The following is a 23872-nucleotide window of genomic DNA, read 5'->3' on the forward strand; positions in this document are numbered from 1 at the left end:
TAGTCTGTATTATTTTCTGTCAGCCTATAAAACTCACATTAATCTTGGTTCGCTTGTTGAATGCCTTCTTTACTTCACCCTTGGCTTGCATGTTTCTTTTAACTATTCGATCATGGATATCAGCTGATGAACTACAAGAAATGTGCATATATGTACTGTTACCATCATCACTATTATCATCACCATCATTAATTTGGGGCAGGCTGGGTGGTTTTGATTTACTCTTGGGCTACATCCACATGTCCACAGGTATTTTTGAAAACTGGGAATTTCTGTTTTCGTTAAAAAAAACAACCCAAAAAACATTCACATGTGCACTTAAAGGAAAATATCTCTGTTCACATGTAAATGCAAACACAAAGTCAAACGCTGTCAAGAACATGCCAAATCCTAACCTTCTAGAAATGTTGGCCAATCAGAACTGTAGAAGCCTGGGAGGGAACGAGTAATGACAGTATTTTAGATTTTGCCTCACTGGCTCTCTTGGCCAGAGTTTATTCAAATAAGAAAGAAACTGACAAATACTACATTAGTCTGAGTGATTCAAAATCATAAGTCACAGCGCTGTGAAATATGGCTGGTGTAGATTCACAACTTAGGAATAGACAAGATGCATACAGCATACAAATATTTAGTTTTATAAAATTAAATTTAAATGACGTGCCAGGAGTTCGCTGTTCTCGAGTTATCGAGCTGGTGGGTAACAGATGTCTCCGAAAAAGTCGGCGCACTTTTGCAAATATGTGATGTTTTGATAAACCAAGCACATACTTGAAGTTTACACAGCTACATTCTCACCTGAAAATCTCTTGAAAGTTTATTTTGTGACCCAGAAAGAGTAATATGAGTAATATTAAAACTAAGTAGCTGCCGCCATTGTTGGAAACTGGAATAGGCTGGGCCGCGCTATGAATTCTGGGATATGGTGGGCCACGAAGGATACACCCGACCCATCCTTCAAATCTGGGGAAATGAAGGACTTCCGATTTCCTATAATCTCATACATTATGTGCAACATACATAAAAGCTGCCATGATGTCAGTTACATCACTTTCTCCTCCTGCTCTCCTGTTATTGCTCACCCTCTTCTCTCTTGCTGTCCCTCTAGAACTAAAAAATTCCACTGCCTGTCCCATTCTCCGCTGTTCCACTCTGGCCAGGGAATTCTCTGTTCATTACTAATTCCACCATCTTCAGTAAACGTCATAAAATTGTATCTCATCTGAGACTGCTTTTGACCCAAATGTTCTGTATTAATTTTTAAAAAAGACTCCACCCTGTGCTTCATTCTTTGTCTAGCCTGGGTTTATCTTACATGGAAACACCGTGTAGTTGATCAGCATTCAAAATTTACTTACAGATCATCTGAATCATCAACAAGATCAGACTTGGTGCAGATAAAATGAATTTGCTGACATTCGCCACCATTTCCAATCAGACTACTGACACTTTCCAGGATCTCCCAGGCCTCTTTCTCTGATGCTGCTCGATTAATTTCAGTCACAATCCACACAGTAGAACAATCTCCAACTATCTGAAAGGAGAATAACATGTCTCAGTGCTTCATTGAAAGATGACTGTTTACAGACAACACAGTATAAGCAAAGAGCAGTAAATGTGAATTACCCCTTTCCACATCTGATCTCTGCTCTTGTTACAGTCACCATTTCCAGGGAGGTCCACAAGTGTGACATGCTGGAGAAAAGGATTGTTTGGCACCCTGACAGTCACACACTTCACTAGTGGCCAAAACCACTTTTTTCCTTCATTACCTTCTCCTTGTTTTGAATCACTTCTTGTGTACTTGACAAATTGTGCAGAGAGTTCATTAACCTGCAATAAACAGCAAAAGCAGTGCAGTTTAATTTCAATCCTCAGTGCAAGTGACGATCGCTTTCTCAGAGATTTTGAGAAAGCGATTCATGCCTTCATCTCATCGCGTCTCGACTTCTGTAATAGCCTCTATTCTGGTATTGCCGCTACATTAATTGTCCGACTGCAGCTAGTCCAGAACGCTGCAGTACGGCTCCTAACTGGGACACGCAAGCAGGATCACATATCTCCCATACTTGCATCATTACATTGCCTACCAGTCAGCTTTCTAATTGATTTTAAAAATTTTAACACTTGTTTTTCAGACGTTACATGACCAAGCCCCTATATATCTTGCTGATCTCCTAACCCGGTATTCTCCCCCAAGATTTATTTATTTATTTAAATTTTTTATTTTATTTAGAACGAGGGGCAATACATATCAATGAACATTTTAACAAATATAAATATGCCAGGTTATAGCCTTGGGCTAATTTCCATCTGCACACCCTCTGGCAGGTTGGTGTTAAACACAAGTTAGTAAAAACATACAGAGACACTATTTACAGGTCATGTGACAAGGACAAAAACAGTGATCACATTATACCAGAACAAACAATGACAAGAAGAGTGGACACAGAGGACAGTATAGATAACAATAACAGAAACACATCAATTATATTGCACAAACCCCAGTATTGCACATGCCCTGACTGTCCTGATATTGCACTCACCCATTACACTCATAGTTGTTTCCCTTTTCTTTAATACACTAACTCTTTTTTCACGTCCAATATAAAGCATGATTAATAAACATGATCACATGTTTGAGTGTACCTCAGTCGCCCTTTTAAGTGACTCTTAAAGATGGGTAGACTTGTAGGGTCTTGAGGTCTGCCGACCAAATGCTTTTGGTTGTCCCAAGGTCGAGGTTAAAACACAGAGGAGACCGGGCATTTGCCGTCACTGCTCCTAAATTATGGAACTCATTGCCTTTTCATATCAGGACCTCTCCAACAATGTAGACTTTCAAAACCCGTTTAAAGACCCACTTTTAATCTCTGGCTTTTAAATCAAGATGAGACTGTTTCTATTGTTCTTTCCATGATTCCATTTTTGTTTAATCTATACTTAAACGAAAATACAATATATTTTATTTGGTATGTCTTCCGCTTTGACTGTGTTGATGTACAGTACTTTGGTCAACAACTGTTGTTTTTAAAAGAGCATTATAAATGAATAAACTTGAAACTTGAAGTGCTTTACAAAAACCATTAAAAAGTCAGTGACATAAAAAAAAATACTAAAAGAAATTGGATCACTAAAAGCTGAATAATTAGTTTTCAATTTTAGATTGTGATCATCTAAAGATCATTGTTGGATCTCAGTAGGATCTGTTTTGTTGGGATCACTGGATCTGTTTTCAGTGTTTTGTGTTTTTTGGACTTTTGAATCTACGCTGCATGCTATTTTCAGAAGCGAGATATGTTTCCAATTCTTAGTCTTTTGTTAATTTGGTCAGTTCCCTTTTGTGTCCCGGGTTGTCCTAGTTTCACCTGTGTGCATTTTTCCCAGCATCCCCAGTGTGTAGTCTATAATGGCTGTCTGTTATAGTAGTAATATGAGAGTTTTTGTCTTACTGATTCACATGTCAAAATCTTCCGCCTGGATTGGAGAAATTCTGGAATTTCTTTGAAATATTTGTTCTCCATGAGGTTTTCAAAGGACTTTTTCCATTCTTGTCCATACAGTGCTGACAGCTTTTCAACAGCATCATGATAATCATCGTCTTCCTTTTCCTGATTTTTATTATTGTCAAGAAGCTGACGAAATGACCACAACTCATCTCTCCACTCCTACAAAAATAGATGACAAGCCATTTATTGAGCCATGTACTCAGGCGTAAGCCCCCAGAACTGCAGTGTAACACACATACTAAACAAACTTTGGGAATTTGTTTTACCTCTTTTGTGATGAACTCAATTTCTGCTTCATACTTTGAGCTGTGTGTTTTAGCTTCCAGTTTTATCATGACTGAGGTGCAGGCATTGATGCTTCCTGAGGGTAAAAGATTCTTCTCTTTGATGATGGCATTTATCAAAGAGCTCTTTCCAGCCCCAGTTTTACCAAAGACGCCAACCAGCTCCCTCTTGTCTGTCTCCAAATCACTGATCTTTTTCCTGTTGAACAAGATTTTAAATATGGTTAATGGATTCAGTCATGAAACATTTTTAAGCATGCTTCAAAAGATTTCAAATGTATAATCATGGTAGTGATTATTCAATGAATCATTACTAGATATTTCAGTTTTATACACTGGTTCCACAAATCGTTTATTATATGTTGTTTTATTTTACTACAGAATTATTTCAGCATCTGTAATTGTACTGCTGTATGTCAGCAGTCTGTGTCATACAATCTGACACAAGAGACAAATTGGTGAATATTAAACCTAAAGGGTTCATGAACAGGTGGCACGGTGGCATGATGTTTAGCACTGTTGTCTCACACCAACATCTGGCTGGGGGGCTTTTTATTTTGAGTTTATCGCCATGTTTGCCTCGGTTCTCTCCCGGTACTCTGTCTTTCTCCAACAGTCCAAAGACGTGCAATTAGTATTGATTCTAAATCCTCATCAATGTAGTTACTCATTCCTGTGACTGTTTCTTGGTGTAACCAGTGTGACATCCATAAAGTTTGTTTGGACTGAATTATTTTAATTGTTGTGATTATCTGAATATACTGCTTATTTTTGCGTGTGTCAAGACTCTTGAAAGATGGACCATCTTCTCTGTGTGACTAAATTACACATAACTAGCAGCTTCTGAGGATGTTTTACAGCCATTTGCATCTGCATTTTTGCTTTCTTTAAAAACAATCTCTCTGTGATCTGTTTGTGAAACTGTCACACGATCAGGAGTGGAACCAGGCCCATACATTACGAAATATAAAAAAAAAATTAATACTCACTTCAAGAAATCACTGAGTTTGTCTTGCTCATTTAGTCTTTCATGTACAAATGTCATGATGCTTTTCACATCAGACAGTATGATTGATTCTGTAGACAAAAAAAGTAAAAAAAAAAAAAAAAACTATTTAGAAGGAATTATAGATTAGAATCAACAGAAAATGTAAAATCTCATGTTTAAAAAAAAAACAAACCTGTGTGAATTAGAGTATATCAGGATCATAATGTGACCACTTACCAATCAAACTTACTATACCATGCATCATGTTACTGTTAAATTTTGACAACAGCCCAAAGAAAAAGTAATTTCTAACATCAAAGATGAAACTGGCATGTTGGACAAATTGTGCTGAACAGAAATTTAACCCTATAGTGGCTTAAACTGTGACACTGTTTAAAAAGAGACGTAAATACCTGCAAATCCTGGCACAGACTGACGCTGACGCTTAGCTGGTGACTGCAACCTGCTGGCATCACTTTGAAGGTCTGATTTTCTCTTTCCTGATTGGATAAAAACAACAAAACAATAAGAACAAAGCATTGAAAGTTACTCTTAGTAAAGTTATGTAGATTGCAAAAAAATACTGGTGCCTTTAAAACACCGACTAATATGAGATGCAATAAATACGATGCATGTGTCTCACCTGTATCACTTGTGGATGGCAAGACCTGAGGATGAATATGAGTTATACAGGAAATTATCACTATTTGTATTGGCATTGCTCTTTAACAGCATTTAAAGGACACTAACGTACAAGTTTTACAATCAACAAACTTAAATGCAGTTATGTTTTCAACCAGCAGGCTGATGAAGAATACATTATAAATTACCTTCTTCTTAGTAAACATCTATGAGACAATTCTTTTACATAATTAAGTCCCAGTCATAAAGACCTACAGAGACAGTTGGCGAATTCCCTAGCTAGGGCAAAATGTATATTTCCCAACCCCCTATGAATGAACTTTTTAGATTCGGTCATTTATTGGTTTCTGTAGAGAGTCGTCAGTTTCTATAGACCAGAGAATGGAGCTTTACTTTGTCTCAGGCAGTTGGCTCATGTGTCTGAAATTCAGTATAATCCTTACCTGAACCACATCAGCTGCTTCTTCATGCTCCTGTTCATACTGCAGATAAAAAGTGCAAAGCAGTGTTTAATATTAAGCTCTTAAACATGTATTAAAAATTGTATTTGTCATATGGATATTAAATCTGAAGGGGGAAAAAAACGGTTTTAAACTGACTTGAAAAGAAATGACTGTTTCCTGATTTGAGGTTTGTTCTTCCTACAACAGTAAAAACAGTTTAAATCTATATTAGTTAAGAATTAACAAAATTACTCTACAAATAATTACTGCCAGTGAGACACAGGAGGCCAGGATCACAGAATTGGAGATTCTGCTTCGCACCCTCAAAAATCCCTTAGCTAGCCAAGCCCCTTTAGCCCGTGGAGCCAAAGGTAGCGTAGGCCCAGTTAGCTCCCTCTGGCAGATTGTCCCGAGCAGCCGGGGAAACAGGATGACTGGGTGACGATGAGGACGAAGCACAGTCTTAAACAGAAGCTCCTGGTACACCACCAATCTGTTCATGTGTCTAACTGTTTTTACCCACTTTTCGAAACACCTGCCAGGCATCAAACTCTGGTAATTGGTGATTCTGTTCTGAAACATGTAAGGCTAGAGAAACCAGCAAAGACGACCAGAACAGATGACACTGAGGGAAATGTAAAACTGAAAGGTAAACATAAATTCGGCAAAACTGTAATTTACGTCGGCAGTAATGACATCTGGTTATGTCAATCGGAGGTACTAAAATTAATATTGAATCAGTATTTTACCGTATAGGCAACAAAATCAAGCTTTCCTTTGTCTCAGGCAGTTGGCTAATATATCTGAAATTCAGTAAAATCCTTACCTGAACCAAACCAGCTACTTCTTCATGCTCCTGTTTACCCTGCAGATAAAAAGTGCAAAGCCGAATACAATACTGAGCACTTAAACATGTATTAAAAACTGCATTTCTTGTATAGATACTGAACCTCAATGCAACAAAATAGTTTGTAACTTAATTGAAAAGAAATGACTGTTTCTTGATTTGTGTTTTGTTCTTTCTAGCACAATCAAAACATTGCAAATCCATCTTAGTAAAGACTTAACAAAAATTGCGCTAGATATTATTACGAGTGTTGGGCAAATTACTTTGAAAAATTAATTTGTTATAGTTAGTAGTTACTTCTTCAAAAAAACTAATTGAGTTAGTAACTGAGCTACAATATTTTAAAAATAAATTATTACTAGGAAAAGTCACTATTTGTCATGGTGCTGGCTCGTTGACCCAGCGTTTTCTGTTTTTATGATTATTTTCCTCTGTTCTAGTTATTCCGATTTTGGTATTCTGTGTCCTCCCCCTTGTGTCCGGTTTGTGTTCTAGATTTCCTGTTTTATTCTGAAGGTCTCTGTCTGTTGTCATTGTGTTCAGCTTGTGTCCTCCAGTCATCATGTGTATTCGGATCAGCTGTTCTTCCCTCCTGTGTGTGATTACCCGATTACCTTGTGTGTGTATATATAGTGGGTGTCGGTCTGTGTTCGTTGTTGGCTCATGTGCGTTCTATGGTGTTTTGTTCCTGTCTCTGCGTCTCTCTGCCCCGCACCCCTTTTGTATGCTCTCAGGTTTGTCATTTAGTTCTCCCAGTTTAGGTTTCTTCAGTTGTTTTGTCATGCCTCACTGCCTGTTTTTCCCCCACTCCACCACTTGTAAATAAACGTCACTCGAATCATCAGTCACTGCCGCATTTTGGGTCCTCCTTTTCCTCCAACACCACACAGCTCACCCCGCCAGCCGTGACACTATTACGTTACAAGGTTACAAAACTGAGTTTACAACTACACATTTGATTTACAAGTACAAAATATTTATGACCACAATTTAAGCCCATAGAAAGGGTGGAGTTTTTTGTTTTTGCTCCTTAGAAAATGCAGCTTTTACAGTTTCCTTCTGCAGAAAAATAGCAATAGTATTCAGGAGAAAATCTATCTAATTTATAGTATCCACTTTAAATTAGCTGAAGACAGCTTCATACATCTGTGTGTTGAAAAACTGTAACACGTCCACACCACATTTGTTAGTAACAGTAACAGCGTTGTAACAATAGAAATAGCAAATAGTTAGATTACTAGTTACTGAAAAAAGTAACAGCGTTCCTTTTATCGCTGCTGTTTCCATCACTGATTATTACTGCCAGTGCATTTTTAAATATACAGATAATTCTAACAAAAATTCACCTCTGTATATAGCAATATATATATATATATATATATATATATATATATATATATATATATATATATATATATTTTTTTTTTTTTTTTTTTTTTAAACTTAATTACCTTTAACAGCTTGAGTCTCTTCCTGAATTTCACTCTTGGTCCAGCTTTTGTGATCAAATTCTCAATTTCTCGATCATCAAGCTCATACAGACTTTCAGCATCGATTTGTTCATCTGTAAGAAAAAATAAAGTTGCAGAGATAAAGTTTATCCTCAACTTGCTTCAGAAATTCTTCTTAATGAGTGAAAAAGCAATCAGCCCAAATCTATGAGCTGTTTTACAGTTAACAGATCACAACAGAATCAGTATCTGTACCAATCACAGATTCACGTTAATACTTTACCTTTAAATTTTTCTACCCACTCACTTAGCCCCCATTCAACCAGTTTGGTTCTTACGAAATCATCCATGACCAAGAAATGAAACTGAAATATAAAATGCAATATTTAACCAGACAATACTGCTTTACAAATTAGACATTTGTGATCGACTTCTCCTTTAATCCATATATAATCAGGGACACTGATATTAAATTCAGATTAAAAGTTCAAACTGCTCACCTTTTGTCGAAAGTAATGCAGGAAAAGGCTGCTGAGGGAGATGTGAGGGAAGCAGTGAGACAACAATAGGAAACAAGCGGGAAGAAAGAAATCGAGCAAAGAGCAAAGTCCACAAACAGATACGGTTAAAAACAAACTGGAACTGTGTGGCTCAGACTGCACAGGTGCAACTGCATCTATACATAAAATAGAAAGGTTAATCCAACATGAGTAACGCAGGAGCAGGAAAAAGCAGAACGGAGAACTGAGAAAAGCAGGAAGAGGAGGTGTTTGTGCAGAAGGGTGTGGCTGGCAGACAGGTAACAACCTGCCTCGGAGCAAATGTTTTGTTTTTCTTTTTTGTTTTACTTTTTAACAGAGGAGTGAAACGATGTTGGGTGATGAACACTTTAAAAAATAATTATTAATACCATCTTTAATCCTCAAAAGTATTAATAAAAATAGAAATTGCCACTCTGTTATGTCACAGTCATCGGGCCAGCCACAACCATCCCACAATAGATAAATGTAACTGTTAATGCTGGGCTTATGCTGGGCAGACACTGTGCGATTTTTTCAGTCGCGTTATTCAGCTTCTGCTCAAACTGTACGATTGACTCGCAGGGGTTAGAAGTTCGTAGGTCACGATGCAGGGTCTCACACTATACGGCCCGATGCTCTGATGCGACCTGAGTGCTCAAACTGTGCGTCCATAAAATGAAGGTTATAACAGAAATTCTGTCGCTCGCTCTCCCTCTCTGTCTTTCACTCACACAGACATGCACACCACCACCATCAACTTTGCTAAATTGCTAATGAAAAACATTTATCAAGCAGCTGTGATTGAGCAGCACTATACATCCAACTATTTTCACGGTTGTTGTGGTCGTGATAATTTTGTGAGGCCACATCGAAAAGGCTCGGATGAGCTTGCCATAGTTCTACAAGTTGTGCCTCCATCGCTTGTGTCCAGATCACACGCTGCACTGCCGTGCTACGCCGTCTTTTTCGCTGACATTTGTGTTTGCGGGTCCGCAGTGTGAGAAGCTGCGGTGACACCCTCACGACCAAGCGATTGATGATCGGGAGCTGGTCGTGAGGTATTAATCGCTTCTCGTTACCCCACGTATACTACACGATGCACGACGCACGATGAAGGCCAAAATCGGGCCGATCGCCAAAACGGTCGCACGACTCAAAAATCGGCTCAAAATGGGCCAGAAATCGCACACTGTATGCCCAGCATTAGTTTGACTTGCTGAATTATGGTGTATAGGTAGTAGATTCACTGACAGTTAGAAGGAAAAAGAATTTATAAATCTTGGCTGAAAGTTGTTGCTTAATCAGTGTTTGTGTTTTTAGAATGGCGTATTTAACATGCTCAAATGTTGTATCACTACATAAAAGGATTGCGGTTCACACAAACATTCCTTCTTATCCTCCCTACGCTATTCGTTTTAATGTTAATGTATTCACATTGTAAAACAAAACAAAAAAAGGGACAGCATATGAAAAGGCAAGGCAAGTTTATTTGTAAAACATACATTTGTAGGGCCACATAAAGTATCTGCAGTTTGTGATGTGATAGAACTGAAACAAATGATTTTCCTTCCATATTCAAAGTGCCAAAGACAATGAGATCCCTCGGTTCATCTCTGTCTAAAAGTGGAAAAGAAGGACTTAGCATCCAGCCTTTTTATGGGAATCGTGATGCAGAGTGATAAAACTGAGTTTACTTAGATGTTATTTTGCTAATGGTTAATCATGTTTAAATGTAATCAATATGATGAAATAGAAAGTGTAGTTTGAGTAATAAAATTATTTGATGCCTGACTTCTTCACCTGGATTGCGGGAGTGCTTTTGACTACGCTGCTCATCCTTTAAAAGCAGGGTCAAACCATCCGCAGCTCTTATTACGCTGCCTTGATGATGTCAAACAGTGGTTGTCATTAAATTTTTTAAAGCTAAATGAAAATAAAACTGAGGTTGTCATTTTTGGCAACTTTAATCATATCGACAGCACTCTGGGCACCCTTTCCTCGTATTCTAAAACACATGTAAAAAACCTCGGTGTTGTTAGGATATTGCTTCAGGGAGCAGACATGAAACCGTCTTAGGTTTTAGCCATCACTTTTTTATTGTCTCCACACCACCCTCCGGTGGCTTCCACATGAACTGCACCTTAAACAACAACTGTTTACTCATATCATGACATCCCCCTTTTTTTTTCTTTTTTTTTCTACAACAACAGGGGCAAACAACAAAGCAACCCACACCACCACTCAAGGCCCACGACCTGTGGAAAAAAGAAAGGGAGAAAATAAAAATGCCTCTTGGCATACTCACATTTCTCTCCAGTGAACATATTTTTTCTTCCCATTTTTTTTTTAAATTTATTTATTTTTTTTATATCAAAGCATGTGCTCAAAACATAATGTTCATTTTATTCCTCAATAAGCCTTCTGGGCTTGGAAACAATACGTCCACTCGCAGTTTTGGGTGGGGAACTTGGAAACTCTGTGGGAGTGACATTTGTACTTTGCATGTCCATCTCACTTTGTCCCTGTGTTTCATCACACTCATTTTGCTGTGTTACATTTTGATTGTCCCTTGACTGCCTTAGAAACTTTCTGTTCCTTCTATATGTCTGTCCATCAGGCATCTGAACAACATAAGATCTTGGATGTTCAGATAAACCAGTCACCTGAGCTGGATTCCATACGCCCTGTTGCCACATTCTGACAGTGTCACCAACCTGCAGTTGCTTAAGTGCTTTGGTTCCTTGGTTAAAGTATTCTCTCTGTTTCTGTTGTCTTGTTTCTAACAACTGCTGCACTGTCTTAGTGACCATGTGAGGTTTCAATCCTTGCGATGTCGGTGGAAGTATTGTTCTTATGCGTCGACCCATTAGCAGCTGGGCTGGTGACGCTCCAATGTCCTCCAACGGTGTACTCCTCAGATTTATTAATGATAGATACGGGTCATTCCCCTCAGCTTTTGCCTTTTTTAACAAGAGTTTCACTGTTTGTACTCCTCTCTCTGCCATTCCGTTTGACTGTGCATGGTGGGGGCTCGTAGTGTTGTGACAAAACTCCCACTCTTTTGCAAAGTCTTGGAATTCACGGGAGCTGAACTGTGGTCCGTTGTCTGAAATCACCGTTTCAGGAATCCCGTGTCTGGCAAATTGTGACTTAAGATGAGTGATAACTGTTGCACTTCTTGTGTCTGACTTCAGCCACTCAACCTCAATGAACTTGGAATAGTAATCCACTAAGAGGAGATATTCCTGCTGGTCAAAAGTAAGTACACCTATCTTCTGCCAAGGTCTTTCAGGAACACTATGTGGATGTAGTGGTTCTTTGTTCTGTCGTTTCTGGTGAGTACTGCACACATCACAGCAGTTCACCATCTCTGTGATACTCTGTGACATTCCAGGCCAAAAGGGTACTTCTCTCGCTCTGCGTCGGCAGCTTTCAATACCCAAGTGACCCTCGTGAATGCGCTTTAGCATTTCTGCTCTCAGTGCTGCAGGAACAATAAGCTGCTCTCCTTTGAACAGAACTCCATCCACTACTGAAATTTGTTCCCTGTAATTCCAATACACTTGGATTTCTGTTGCAGCTTGGTTTCTTGTTTCTGGCCATCCATCCAGAACTGTCTCTGTAAGTTTAGTCAGTGTCATATCATTCCTTGTTTCCTTTCTGAATTCCTTTAGTTTTGCACTTGTCACAGGTAAGTTGGAAATTACCATGTGCACCTGGTCTTCTATCTCATTATCAGATGAGCTGGTCACTGGCAAATATGCTCTGGATAATGTGTCTGCGATGTACATTTCACTTCCTGGCTTGTGCTGTACTTGTACCTGATATTTTTGCAGTCTCATTAGGAGTCTCTGTATTCTTGCTGGAGCACTGCTCAACGGCTTTTTCATTATCACTTCTAGTGGTTTGTGATCTGACTCCACATTCACTTCTCTGCCATACACATACTGATGGAAACGCTCTGCACCAAACACAATTGCCAACATCTCCTTTTCTATTTGTGCATAACGCTGTTCAGTCTCTGTTAATGAGCGTGATGCATAAGCAACTGGCTTGCCATCTTGTAGTAAGACAGCACCGAGTCCACTTTTAGAAGCATCGACAGATAGTGTTACTGGAAGCTGTACATCGTAGTATCTGAGCACAGGAGCTTCAGTAAGAATTGTTTTCAATTTGTTGAATGCGTGCTGATGCTCACCTTCCCACTGCCATGCAACATCATCTCTGGTAAGGCCGCGTAATGGCTCTGTGTGTTGTGACATGTTTGGAATGAACTTTGCTAGGTATGTCACCATACCCAGAAATCGCTCCACATCTTTTTTGCACTCTGGTGTAGGCATTTTCTTTACTGCCTCTATCTTGCTCTGATCTGGTTTCAAACCATCTGCCGAGAAGATGTGGCCAAGGTATTTAATTTCCTCCAGGCCTACCTTGCATTTGTCCTTGTTCAGCTTAAAATTTTTTGCTCTTGCTCTCTCCAGCACTTGCCTCAGTCTGTCGTCATGCTGTACTTTAGTATCTCCCCAGATCAAAAAGTCGTCTATGTATGTCTCGACGCCATCAATCCCCTCAAACAGCTGCCTCACCGTCCTGTGGAATACTTCTGGAGCTGAATTAATTCCAAAAGGCAGGCGAAGGAATCTGTAACGACCAAAAGGTGTGTTGAATGTACAGAGACGAGAGCTGGCTTCATCCAATTTAAGTTGCCAAAATCCTGAGCTTGCGTCCAGCACAGTGAAGTATTTGGCCTTTGCCAGTCGGCTCGTTATCTCTTCAACTGTTGGCAACTGGTAGTGCTCTCTCATGACTGCTGTATTGAGATCACGAGGATCTAGGCAGACTCTCAGTCGTCCAGTAGCCTTTTCCACAATGTCGATTGGATATACCCACTGGGTAGGCTCTTCAATTTTTGTAATCACCTCCATTTTTTCCATTCTGTCCAGTTCTACTTTGAGTTTTTCTTTGAAGATGTCCATTTCATCACTTTTATTCAGTGCCATCACTCTCTTGATGAGTCCCATTTCTTCACATGTTTGAATTCCCAGAATTGGCTTGGTTTCTGATTTTACGACAATGAACTCCAAAGCAAAACTTTTCTTTTTGTATTTCACTGCCCAAGTGCACTTTCCTTTAACTGCTATTTTGTCTCCGGTGTATGTTGACAACCTGACATTTGTGGGTCTAAGCATTTGCTTATTTCCTATTCTTCGTAGTAGACTGTAGGGAACCACATTGGCTTGTGCACCAGTATCAAGTTTGAATTTCACAGGTTTATGGCCAACTTTTATTTCTACAGTCCATTCATCTGTTTGTGTCCGTGTTTTTGCATTTACAGCCCCAATGAACAGACTTGCCTGCTGATCCGTGGCTTCATCGGCGACAGTGTGCACTTTTCTCGATCTACACATTCTGGCAAAGTGATTCATTTTCCCGCAGTTCTTGCACTGTTTGCCATAAGCAGGGCATTGGCGTGATGCATGCTTAGTTCCACATCGTTTGCAATTAAACGTGCTTGCTTGGTCTTTGTCGTTCGGTTTCATCTTACTTTGTCTTTTTTGCTTGTCTGCTTATGTCTCACTGCATCTACGTCTTTACTTTCATGTGCAGAGACTTGAGCATTGCGATCCTCCTCATGCATTTGCTTGATTTGAGCTTTTGTGGTCTCAGCTGCAATGCAAAGCTGAACTACTTTTTCGAGAGTAATATCATCTTCTCTTAACAGCCTTTCTCTCATTGCATCCGATGTAATTCCACACACTACGCGATCTCTGATGAGGGATTCTTGCAGTTGTCCAAATTCACATGACTTGGCCCTTAGCTTTAGCTCCGTGATGTACTGGCTAATTGGCATATCCCCTTGCACACACGTGAAAAACTTGTACCTTTCATAGGTTATGTTCTTCTTTGGGCTACAGTATTCCTCAAATTTCTCCATTATTTTCGTCAGCTTATGCTCATCACCATTTTCCGCAAACGTGAAGGTATTGTACACTTCAACCGCTTCCTCTCCAGCAACGTGAAGAAATAGTGAAGACTGTACCTCGGGTGGCTTGCTAGCACCTCTTGTAGCCACTAGATACAGCTCGAACCGTTGCCAAAACCGTCTCCAATTTTCCGAGAGGTTCCCTGGCAGCAAATCAAGTCCAGCTGGCGGCTTAAGCCCTTCCATGTGTGCGACACTCTTCTATAGCCTTATCAGTTCACTTCTGACACCATGTTAGGATATTGCTTCAGGGAGCAGACATGACACCGTCTTAGGTTTTAGCCATCACTTTTTTATTGTCTCCACACCACCCTCCGGTGGCTTCCACATGAACTGCACCTTAAACAACAACTGTTTACTCATATCATGACAGGTGTTTACATTGATGGTTCTTTTAAATTGAATAAGCAGGTGAGTGCAGTAGTTCAGTCCTGTTTTTTTCAGTTAAGACAGCTAGCCAAGGTAAAGCCATACCTTCCGGCTAACGTCTTTGAGCGTGTTATTCACCTTTTTCTTACTTGCAGATTGGACTACTGCAATTCATTGTATTATGATCTAGATCAGGCCACCATCCATCGTCTTCAGATGGTTCAAAATGCTGCTGCTCGCCTGCTAACTGGTACCAAACGGAGAGAGCATATAACCCCAGTTTTAGCTTCTTTACACTGGCTTCCTGTCTCCTACAGGGTCCAATTTAAACTTCTACTTTTTGTTTTTAAGTCACTTAATGCCCGAGCCCCTCCTTACCTGTCTCAATTCAATTCTTTATTTATTTGTCACATGTAGTTATAGCTGGTACAACATACAGTGAAATGTTTTTTCTGGCTAAAAAAGTACTCCCCCCGACTGTGCAAACATGCTAAAAAAGATTTTACATAAAACTAAGAAAAAAAGGGAAAGAAACAAAAGTTAAAAGTAAAAAAAATAAATAAATATATATATATATATATATATATATATATATAAAAACAATGTAAAAGTCCATATGTTTGTGCTTATAAGTATATATCCATGACGTGCAAGATATTGCACTGTAATGATTTGAATAAAAAAACTATAAAAATATACATATTTACATAGTACAGATGTATATAATAAGGTACGGATAAGGTTCAGAGAAAAAAGTAAAGTGCAAATTATGTACTGTGTGTGAGATTGTCCATCATGTTGTCCGGTTTGTGTTTTGGTTGAGGAGTCTCACTGTTTGTGGGTAAAAACTCCTCCTGAACCTTTCTGTTCTTGTTTTCAGGCTACAGAGGCGCTTCCCTGACCTCAGTGGCCTGAACAGTTTGTGGGCGGGATGGCTGGAGTCCCTAATGATCCTGATGGCCCTGGATCTGCACCTTTCAGCATAGATGTCCTGCAGTGCTGGTAGAGGTGTTCCCATAGTGCGTTCAGCTGTGCGCACAACCCTCTGCAGGGCTTTCTGTTGCTGTACTGTGCAGTTCCCGTACCACACCATGATGTTGTTGCACAGGATGCTCTCAATGACACCAGTGTAGAATCTCCTCTGTATATTCTTGGAGATCTTAAACCTCTTTAGACGCCTCAGGTGATAGAGGCGCTGTCTGCCTTTACTAATGAGGAAGTCCGTATGTGTACTCCAAGTGAGGTCCTCGTTGATGTGGACACCGAGGTATTTGAAGTTGGAGACTCTCTCCACAGGGGTTCCATTGATCTGAATTGGGGTGTGAGTTTTCTCACCTCTCTGTTTTCTGAAGTCAATCACCATCTCCTTTGTTTTGCTGATGTTCATGGAGAGGTGATTTGCCTCACACCACTTTGCTAGTCCATCCACCTCACTCTGGTAGGCCCTCTCGTCGTTCCCAGAGATGAGTCCCACCACCACTGTGTCGTCAGCAAACTTCACAATGGAGTTAGTGGGGTGTCTGGCCGTGCAGTCCGCGGTGTAGAGGGAGTAGAGAAGGGGGCTCAGTACACATCCCTGGGGGGCCCCTATGTTCAATGAGAGTGTATGGGAGTATACATCCCCTATTCTCACTGACTGTGGTCTCGCGGTCAGGAAGCTATGAATCCACCTGCACAAAGATGTACTGAATCCCAGATCTTGGAGCTTACCCGAGAGGGTGTGGGGCACTATGGTGTTGAATGCTGAGCTGTAATCTATAAACAGCATTCTCACATAGTTCCCACATCCCTCATCTAGATGGCTCAGTGTGGTATGCAGGACCTGTGCTACAGCATCTCCGGTAGATCTGTTTGTCCGGTATGCAAACTGCAGTGAGTCGAAGTCGGGAGGAAGGAGGGAACTGATGAAGGGTTTCATGAGCCTCTCAAAACACTTCATCACTACAGATGTTAGGGCTACTGGGCGATAATCATTTGTCTGAGCTCCTCTCTGCCTATGCTCCAGGAAAAACCACGAGGTCTAGCTCAAAACTAATGTTGTCCATCCCACGGACTAACCTCAAATCCTGTGGTGATAGATCCTTCTCTGTGGCAGGTCCCAGACTTTGGAATAGTCTCCCCTTAAATATTAGATCTGCACAAACACTTGAGCAATTTAAATCTTTACTAAAGACACATTTCTATGCCCTGGCTTTTAACACACTATGACCCAAGCATTTTGGTCTTATTTGAATTAGTTTAGTTATTGTTTTAATTCTTTTACTGTCCGTTTATTGTTTTTTATTGTTATTATTGTATTACATTGTTGCTTTTTAATACCATTTTTATATTGTTAAGCACTTTGTGCAGCATCGGCTGTTTGAAATGTGCTATATAAATAAATTTGACCTTGACCTTGTGTCTCTCTGTATGCGTGAGATTGTGGAAATCTGAGAGATGTGAGAATCTCTGAGTTTATTCAATTCAACTCAATTTTATTTATATAGTGCCAAATCACAACAAAAGTCGCCTCAAGGCGTTTCATAGGTACAGAGAAAAACCCAACAATCATATGACCCCCTATGAGCAAGCACTTTGGCGACAGTGGGAAGGAAAAACTCCCTTTTAACAGGAAGAAACCTCCAGCAGAACCAGGCTCAGGGAGGGGCGGCCATCAAATTGGAGTCTATTAGATAGATATGATACAAACCATTGCAGTGCAGTACCTGTAATACCTACAGCATGTTCTAATCGCTCTAATAGGATATTATGGTGGACAGTATCGAATGCTGCACTGAGGTCTAGCAGGAAAAGCACAGAGATGAGTCCACTGTCAGAGGCCATAAGAAGATCATTTGTAACCTTCACTAAAGCTGTTTCTGTGCTGTGATGAGCTCTGAAACCTGACTGAAACTCTTCAAATAAACCATTCCTCTGCAGATGATCTGTTAGCTGTTTGACAACTACTCTTTAAAGGATTTTCGATATGAAAGGAACGTTGGAGATTGGCCTATAATTAGCTAAGACTGCTGGGTCTAGAGATGGCTTTTTGAGTAAAGGTTTAACTACAGCCAGCTTGAAGGCCTGTGGTACATAGCCGATTATTAGAGATAGGTTGTAGTGATGGGTCGTTCGCGAACGAAATGGCTCTTAGAGCCGGCTCTTTGACGTGAACGACGCGAGCCGGCTCCTTATCGCGAGCCGTCACGTGGGTTTTTTTTTTTCTTTCTCTCACCCTCTCTCTCTCTCGCACTTTTTTTCCGCTTCACTTCGCACCTGAGCCTTGTGCTTTATGCTGGGCAGAGGGGGGAGGGGCGGTAGTTACACTCAGTAGCACAGGAACAGAGCCAGAGGGAGAGAGAGAGAAAGAGAGCCAGGGACAACAACGTCACATTAGAAAGGTATAGTAATCATCCACAACTATTTTCGGTTGCAGATGATAAAGGATTCAGAAAGTTTATTCATGCAGGCCCATATGACAGAGAATATGCATCTTCTTTTTGTTTTCATATTATAATTTATATTTAATTGTGTTGTGGTTTGCAGTGTTTTGTGTTGTTTTCACTTTAAATTTGTAAAAGGAAAAAGCTGAAAATTTAAATAGTTAAAAGTTGAAATGTGAATACTTGATTTTTGTATTATATGATTTATTTATTACATTTTATGTGGAGTGAAAAAATAAAAGTATATTTACAGTGGCCCCTACAGACAAAGCACATACAAACTTCAAATCACGTACGAACTCTGAAGCACGTACAAACTCCAAAACACGTAAAAACACGTACAAACTCCAAAACACGTAAAAACTCCAAAACACATACAAAAGACAACAGAAGTGCTCCAGGATGCTGGGCGCAGTGTTGAGCTTTTGTTACCGAGTGGCTACACAAGCCAGTAAGTACCAACGACCGGATTTGGTGTGTGGTAGTAACAGGTAAATGAACTTTTTTTTTAAATTATTTGAATATATATGAGTGCCTGTGTAGAAATACACAAACAATACACACATGCTTTCAATTGTGTAATTTAAGTGATCTAGTAGCTCTGCTTTGGAAGTTCAGTTCATGCTAGAAATGTGTTTTGGAGTTTGTACGTGTTTTGTCTCTAGGGGCCACTGCATATATTTATATATAAACATATACAAATAAAACCACTTTTTTTACGTTAGTAATTCCTTTTGTGCATAATTTTATATTATTGTTAATAATAAATTAATTAAAGCAACAAAACAACCTGAAGAGCCGGTTCGGAGCCGAAAGAGCCGGCTCTTTTTAGTGAGCCGAACCGAAAGAGCCGGATCTCTAAAAAGAGCCGGAAATCCCATCACTATTCTCTACACCGTTATATTTGTGCCACAAAACCAGCCAATCACAGACTTGGATGCAAAAAAATCTGATTGGCTGTTCTGGTCTCCAATCAGCTCGAAATGACGAAATGCAATATCCCAGAATCCATTTCGTCCAAAACTCAAACGAGGCAGTGGCGGAGGAACACAGAGTGGTGTAATTTGAAATATTACTCTTTCTGGGTCACAAAATAAACTTTTAAGATATTTTCATGCGAGAATGGTGCTGTGTAAACTTCAAATATCTGCTCGATTCATCAAGACATCACATATTTGCATAAGTGCTCTAACGTTTTCTCTCTCTACCGTTCCATGCTCCTCCTGGGTGAAAAATAATAGAGGCAACCGTCTGGACACTTTGTAATGGCGGGCATATACACTGAACTTGTAACTCTAGAAAACTGACGTGGAGTCTCACACAACAATCCCACGTCGAGGAGCGCTCAGCCACACTGTTAAGTAGCTGCTCAACGAGCCTTGATCAGCTCCAGGTGTGTGTGATGATCTTCAGGTGTGCTCAGCAACCTGGCAAGGCCACACCCACCAAGCCTGAAGGTGCCTGTCACAACTGCACCAACACACGCGCACACAGACATACCTCCATATACACAAGCATGAACACGGGAAAGGCAGCACAGTGCAGAAAAATATATAAAATGGACCCCAACTGCTCATGGACCCTGGGTCACTCAGACAATGTTATATTACAGTTTTTTTCTGAATGCTTAAACCCTAACTGTGGTTGTTATAGCACAATTTCTAAAACTATTAATACTTATAGCAAAACCACTCACTGAGTTTGCAAAACTAAAAGCACAAACACTGCACAGCACTCTTTTTGCAGAACTGTTAACACAATTCACTGCTTTACGCTCAATTTCCAAATGATCAACACACTCCTAGCAAAACTATACACATTTACGGCTATTATTGTGTGGATGCTTTAAGCATCCACACTATTGAGTTCCTTCTTGATGTTTCTGTACACTTTTCGCTGTGGATCTACTTCCACAATTTTTGTGCTATTTTCACCGTTCAAATTTTAAACTATTCTGCTATTTCTGCTAATGACGGCTATGTCTTTTTGGTATTTTTCACTATTATACTTTTTAAAATATTAAGCCTTTTTCCTTTAATTTGAAATGAATGGGAAACTTCTGCAATTCTGCTAAAATTTGCTTGTTTTTGAAACTTAACTACTTCCTCATATTTTCACCTAGAACAACCATTCAAACTTTAAAATGTTCTCAAATTATTGGGCTATTCAGGTATAAATCAGCTTTTTCAAATCTTTTACCGTTTTACTTTTATGCCTCTTAAAGTTTTCAGTTGCAAAATTGTGATTTTTCACAAAATACATGCGTTGTTATGGTTGCTATGCTGTTGGCTTCCAGTGTGCCACTGAAGGTTTTGCAGTCTTTTCTTCATGTCCGAACAACTTCTTGCTACTCGCTCAATTTTCACTCAACTTCCACAAATTATACATCAAAACGTAGGTATTTTTGCTGGCTTTCAGGAAATGTCACCATCATTGTTGTGGGACTTATAGAATTTTTGCAAATCTCCTCAGACCAACACAAAGTCGGAAAACTCTCCATAGAAAGTCAATGGAGAGTTTGTTCAAAATCACCGCTTGATTTCTGTAATGAGAGGCATATTCGAATCGTCATATCTCCTTAACGAAACAAAGTTAAGACATGAGGCTTGTCCCAGTATATCTTCAGACACTCCTGACGCTCACAATTCAAGAATTTCTTTCTCACCTATTACCGTTCTGAAATGAGTTAGACTTGTTTGAGGGTAGGAAATTCGTCCTTCGCTCAGATTTCTTCAGATTTCAAACTCTGGAAATGAACCACTTTTTTCTCTCGTCATAACTTTTTGTTGGATTTCCACAGAGACCTGAAAATTTCCATGACTGTTCACCAAATCCTGCTGTCTCTTATGGTGAAAGAATGATATCGATGCTCCAAATAGATTTAGAGTTACAAAGCGTTGTTTGAGGGCAGGTCAAGGCAGTTTTTGCTTCGCTCTACTCAGTTATGGTGCATTACAAGTCAAATATCTTTAATAAATCACATTTTAATGATAAATTGTCAACACTTTAAGATTCCTCATGTCTTCTGAACAAAATTAGGGTTAGGAAATTATGGTCATTTGTTTGAGGGGAGTCCTCACTATGAGAAATAGACTGCAAAAACCCTGTGTCTCTCTGTGCTGCGTGCACCTGTTTTGGTGGGAAAAAATACACAGCCTCTCTGATTGGTGGATTCAAATTCAGCAACTCCCAGGCTGCTTCACTGAGCTAGAAACTTGCTTCTCTCTCCGTGTGTGTGTGTGTGTGAGTGTGTGTGACAGAGGGAGAGAGAGAGAGAGAGAGAGAGAGAGAGAGAGAGAGAGAGAGAAATTAAATTCAATATATTTAGACTGGTTGACTGAATTGGATCATGTGTGTGTGTTTTTCTGTGCATGTGTGTTTCCTTATGTGTCCATATTTGTGATTGTTATATATATATATATTTTTTTTTTATTTAACAAGTATATTTAAGGGACCCTCAGCATGTTCAGCACTTTTTCAGCTGTCCATTTTGCTTTTCCAATTTTTCTGTTTAAGTTATTACTATTGTGCTAAATCATACTATTTCTGCTATTTTATAAGATTTGTGCTAAATATAGTATTTCTGCCAAATATAGTATTTCTGATTAATTATAGTTTTTCTACCAAATCATAGTACAGTATTTCTGCTTTTTATAGGATTTGTGCTTAATACAGTATTTCTGCTTTTTATAGGATTTGTGCTTAATACAGTATTTCTGCTTTTTATAGGATTTGTGCTTAATATAGTATTTCTGCTAAATGTAGTATTTATGCTTAATCATACTATTTCTATATATTTCTGCCAGGCAGCCAATCCTCTGTGAGGACTCAGACATTCAAATGCACATATCAGGGCCTGCACGGCTTCCCAGCCAGCCAATCATATCTGAGGTCTGCCGTTCCTTCTCTCGTCATATCTCAGCGACGGATGTACAGAGAGCAATGAAAATCGCGGTCAAAGTACACCAAAGTCCGCTGATTCACCCAATACAAGAATTATGCTTCTAGTCCACCTAGTTTTTGAGTTACACAAAGTTTTGTAACTCCAAAAAACGGCGTTTTTCGCCTCTCACCGTGATCTAATTCTGACTGCTCATCACCCTGTTTTTCAAGCCGCCCGCTCTATTTCCCAGTGGCGCAGTTGGTAATGACACGGGTCTGCAAACCAACGGTCGTGGGTTCGATTCCACCTTGTCAACATGTTTTTTTCCCTATAAATTAATACACTATCACAGACCAGTAATTCATATTCATCATTTATTACAATTCTGCAAACTTTTATGATTTTACCAGCTTTTCTAATATGGACCTCACATTCTTGTTAACACTCCATGGCACAAATACTCTTCCCTTTAGGCTCTGTGTATGTTTGTGTGTATCAATATTTCTCCCATTTTAAAGTATTACTCCTCCATAATTGTATTTCTGTTAAATCAAAGTACTTTTACTACATCTTAGTACTTCTGCTCAATCATAGTATTTCTGCTAAAGTATTTCTGACAAATCATGATTTTTGTGCCAAATCATAACATTTGTGTTATGTTAAAGTATTACTACTAAGTGGAGGAATTTCTGTCATGTTACAGTATTTCTGCTAAATCATACTATTTCTACTATATTATATTTTTCTTTCTAAATACAGCACTTCTGCTATATAATTGTATTTCTGCTATGTTATAATATTTGTGCTAAACCAGAGTATTTGTGCTGAAACATAGTATTTCTGCCAAATGATAGTATTTCTGTCAAATGATAGTATTTGTGCTAAAACATAGTATTAATTTAAAATGACAATATTCATAGTTCATGACAGTGTCTCTGGTAAATCACAGTATTTCTGCTCTGTTGTACTATTTTTCTAAATCATAGTGTTTCTGTAATGCTTAAGTATTTTTGGCTAAATATATTCTTTCTGTTATCTTATACTATTTCTCCTAAATTCTTGTATTTTTGAGAAGTTATCATGTTTCTGGTAAGTTACAATATTTCTGCTAAGTTCTGCTATGCTATTGTATTTCTGCCAAGTATTATGTTTCCTCTAAGATATTGCAGTTCTGCTAAGTTATTCCATTTTAGCAAAGTTCCTTTGCTTCTGCAAAGTTTTTACAATTTCTGCAACTTTTCAGCTTTTTCAGCTAGTTTTTGCATACAGCTTCAGCTTTAAAGCATCCACACTGCATTTTCGCAGGAAATGCAAATTTTTCTAGTTTACACTACTTTGCCAGCTGTCTGGCACACTGTCACATGTGACAACTGTTTTAGATAATTAGTTCACTTTGCAATCAGCCTAAGCACTATAAATAAGGTACAGGTAAGCTGTGGAGTACAATGGAGGGAGCAGGAAGAGTGAGTAGAGTGAGAATTAGAGGAGGCCAAGGAAGAGGACGTGGAGGTGAAGAAGTAGGACAAAGAG

General features: G+C 39.2%; 1 protein-coding gene across 6 annotated transcripts in view; it reads right to left on the reverse strand.

Annotated features, from left to right (window-relative positions):
• LOC147332585 (nuclear GTPase SLIP-GC-like) overlaps positions 1 to 23872 on the reverse strand; it is a 144018-nt gene that overhangs the window by 5107 nt on the left and 115039 nt on the right. For 4 of the 6 annotated variants that reach the window (XM_086289226.1, XM_086289225.1, XM_086289224.1 and 1 more), the window contains 14 exons: positions 8665 to 8692; positions 8448 to 8529; positions 8165 to 8277; positions 6693 to 6731; positions 6023 to 6064; positions 5867 to 5905; positions 5425 to 5449; positions 5195 to 5281; positions 4783 to 4870; positions 3776 to 3992; positions 3453 to 3668; positions 1627 to 1833; positions 1359 to 1534; positions 38 to 131 (listed from right to left, as the gene is read on the reverse strand). In XM_086289226.1, coding sequence (XP_086145352.1) covers positions 38 to 131; positions 1359 to 1534; positions 1627 to 1833; positions 3453 to 3668; positions 3776 to 3992; positions 4783 to 4870; positions 5195 to 5281; positions 5425 to 5449; positions 5867 to 5905; positions 6023 to 6064; positions 6693 to 6731; positions 8165 to 8277; positions 8448 to 8514 — 1410 coding nt within the window. In that variant the 5' untranslated portion in view covers positions 8515 to 8529; positions 8665 to 8692. Of the gene's footprint in view, positions 1 to 37; positions 132 to 1358; positions 1535 to 1626; positions 1834 to 3452; positions 3669 to 3775; positions 3993 to 4782; positions 4871 to 5194; positions 5282 to 5424; positions 5450 to 5866; positions 5906 to 6022; positions 6065 to 6692; positions 6732 to 8164; positions 8278 to 8447; positions 8530 to 8664; positions 9077 to 23872 lie in introns of those variants that run through there. The other 2 variants (XM_086289222.1, XM_086289227.1) reach the window with 2 other exon arrangements.

This window comes from Aulonocara sp. 'chitande type north' Nkhata Bay, linkage group LG4 (assembly GCF_057382095.1).
Source record: "Aulonocara sp. 'chitande type north' Nkhata Bay isolate Kocher_YH1m ecotype deep benthic linkage group LG4, A_spYH_male_GT1.1, whole genome shotgun sequence".
In the NCBI taxonomy this organism is placed as follows: Eukaryota; Metazoa; Chordata; class Actinopteri; order Cichliformes; family Cichlidae; genus Aulonocara; species Aulonocara sp. 'chitande type north' Nkhata Bay.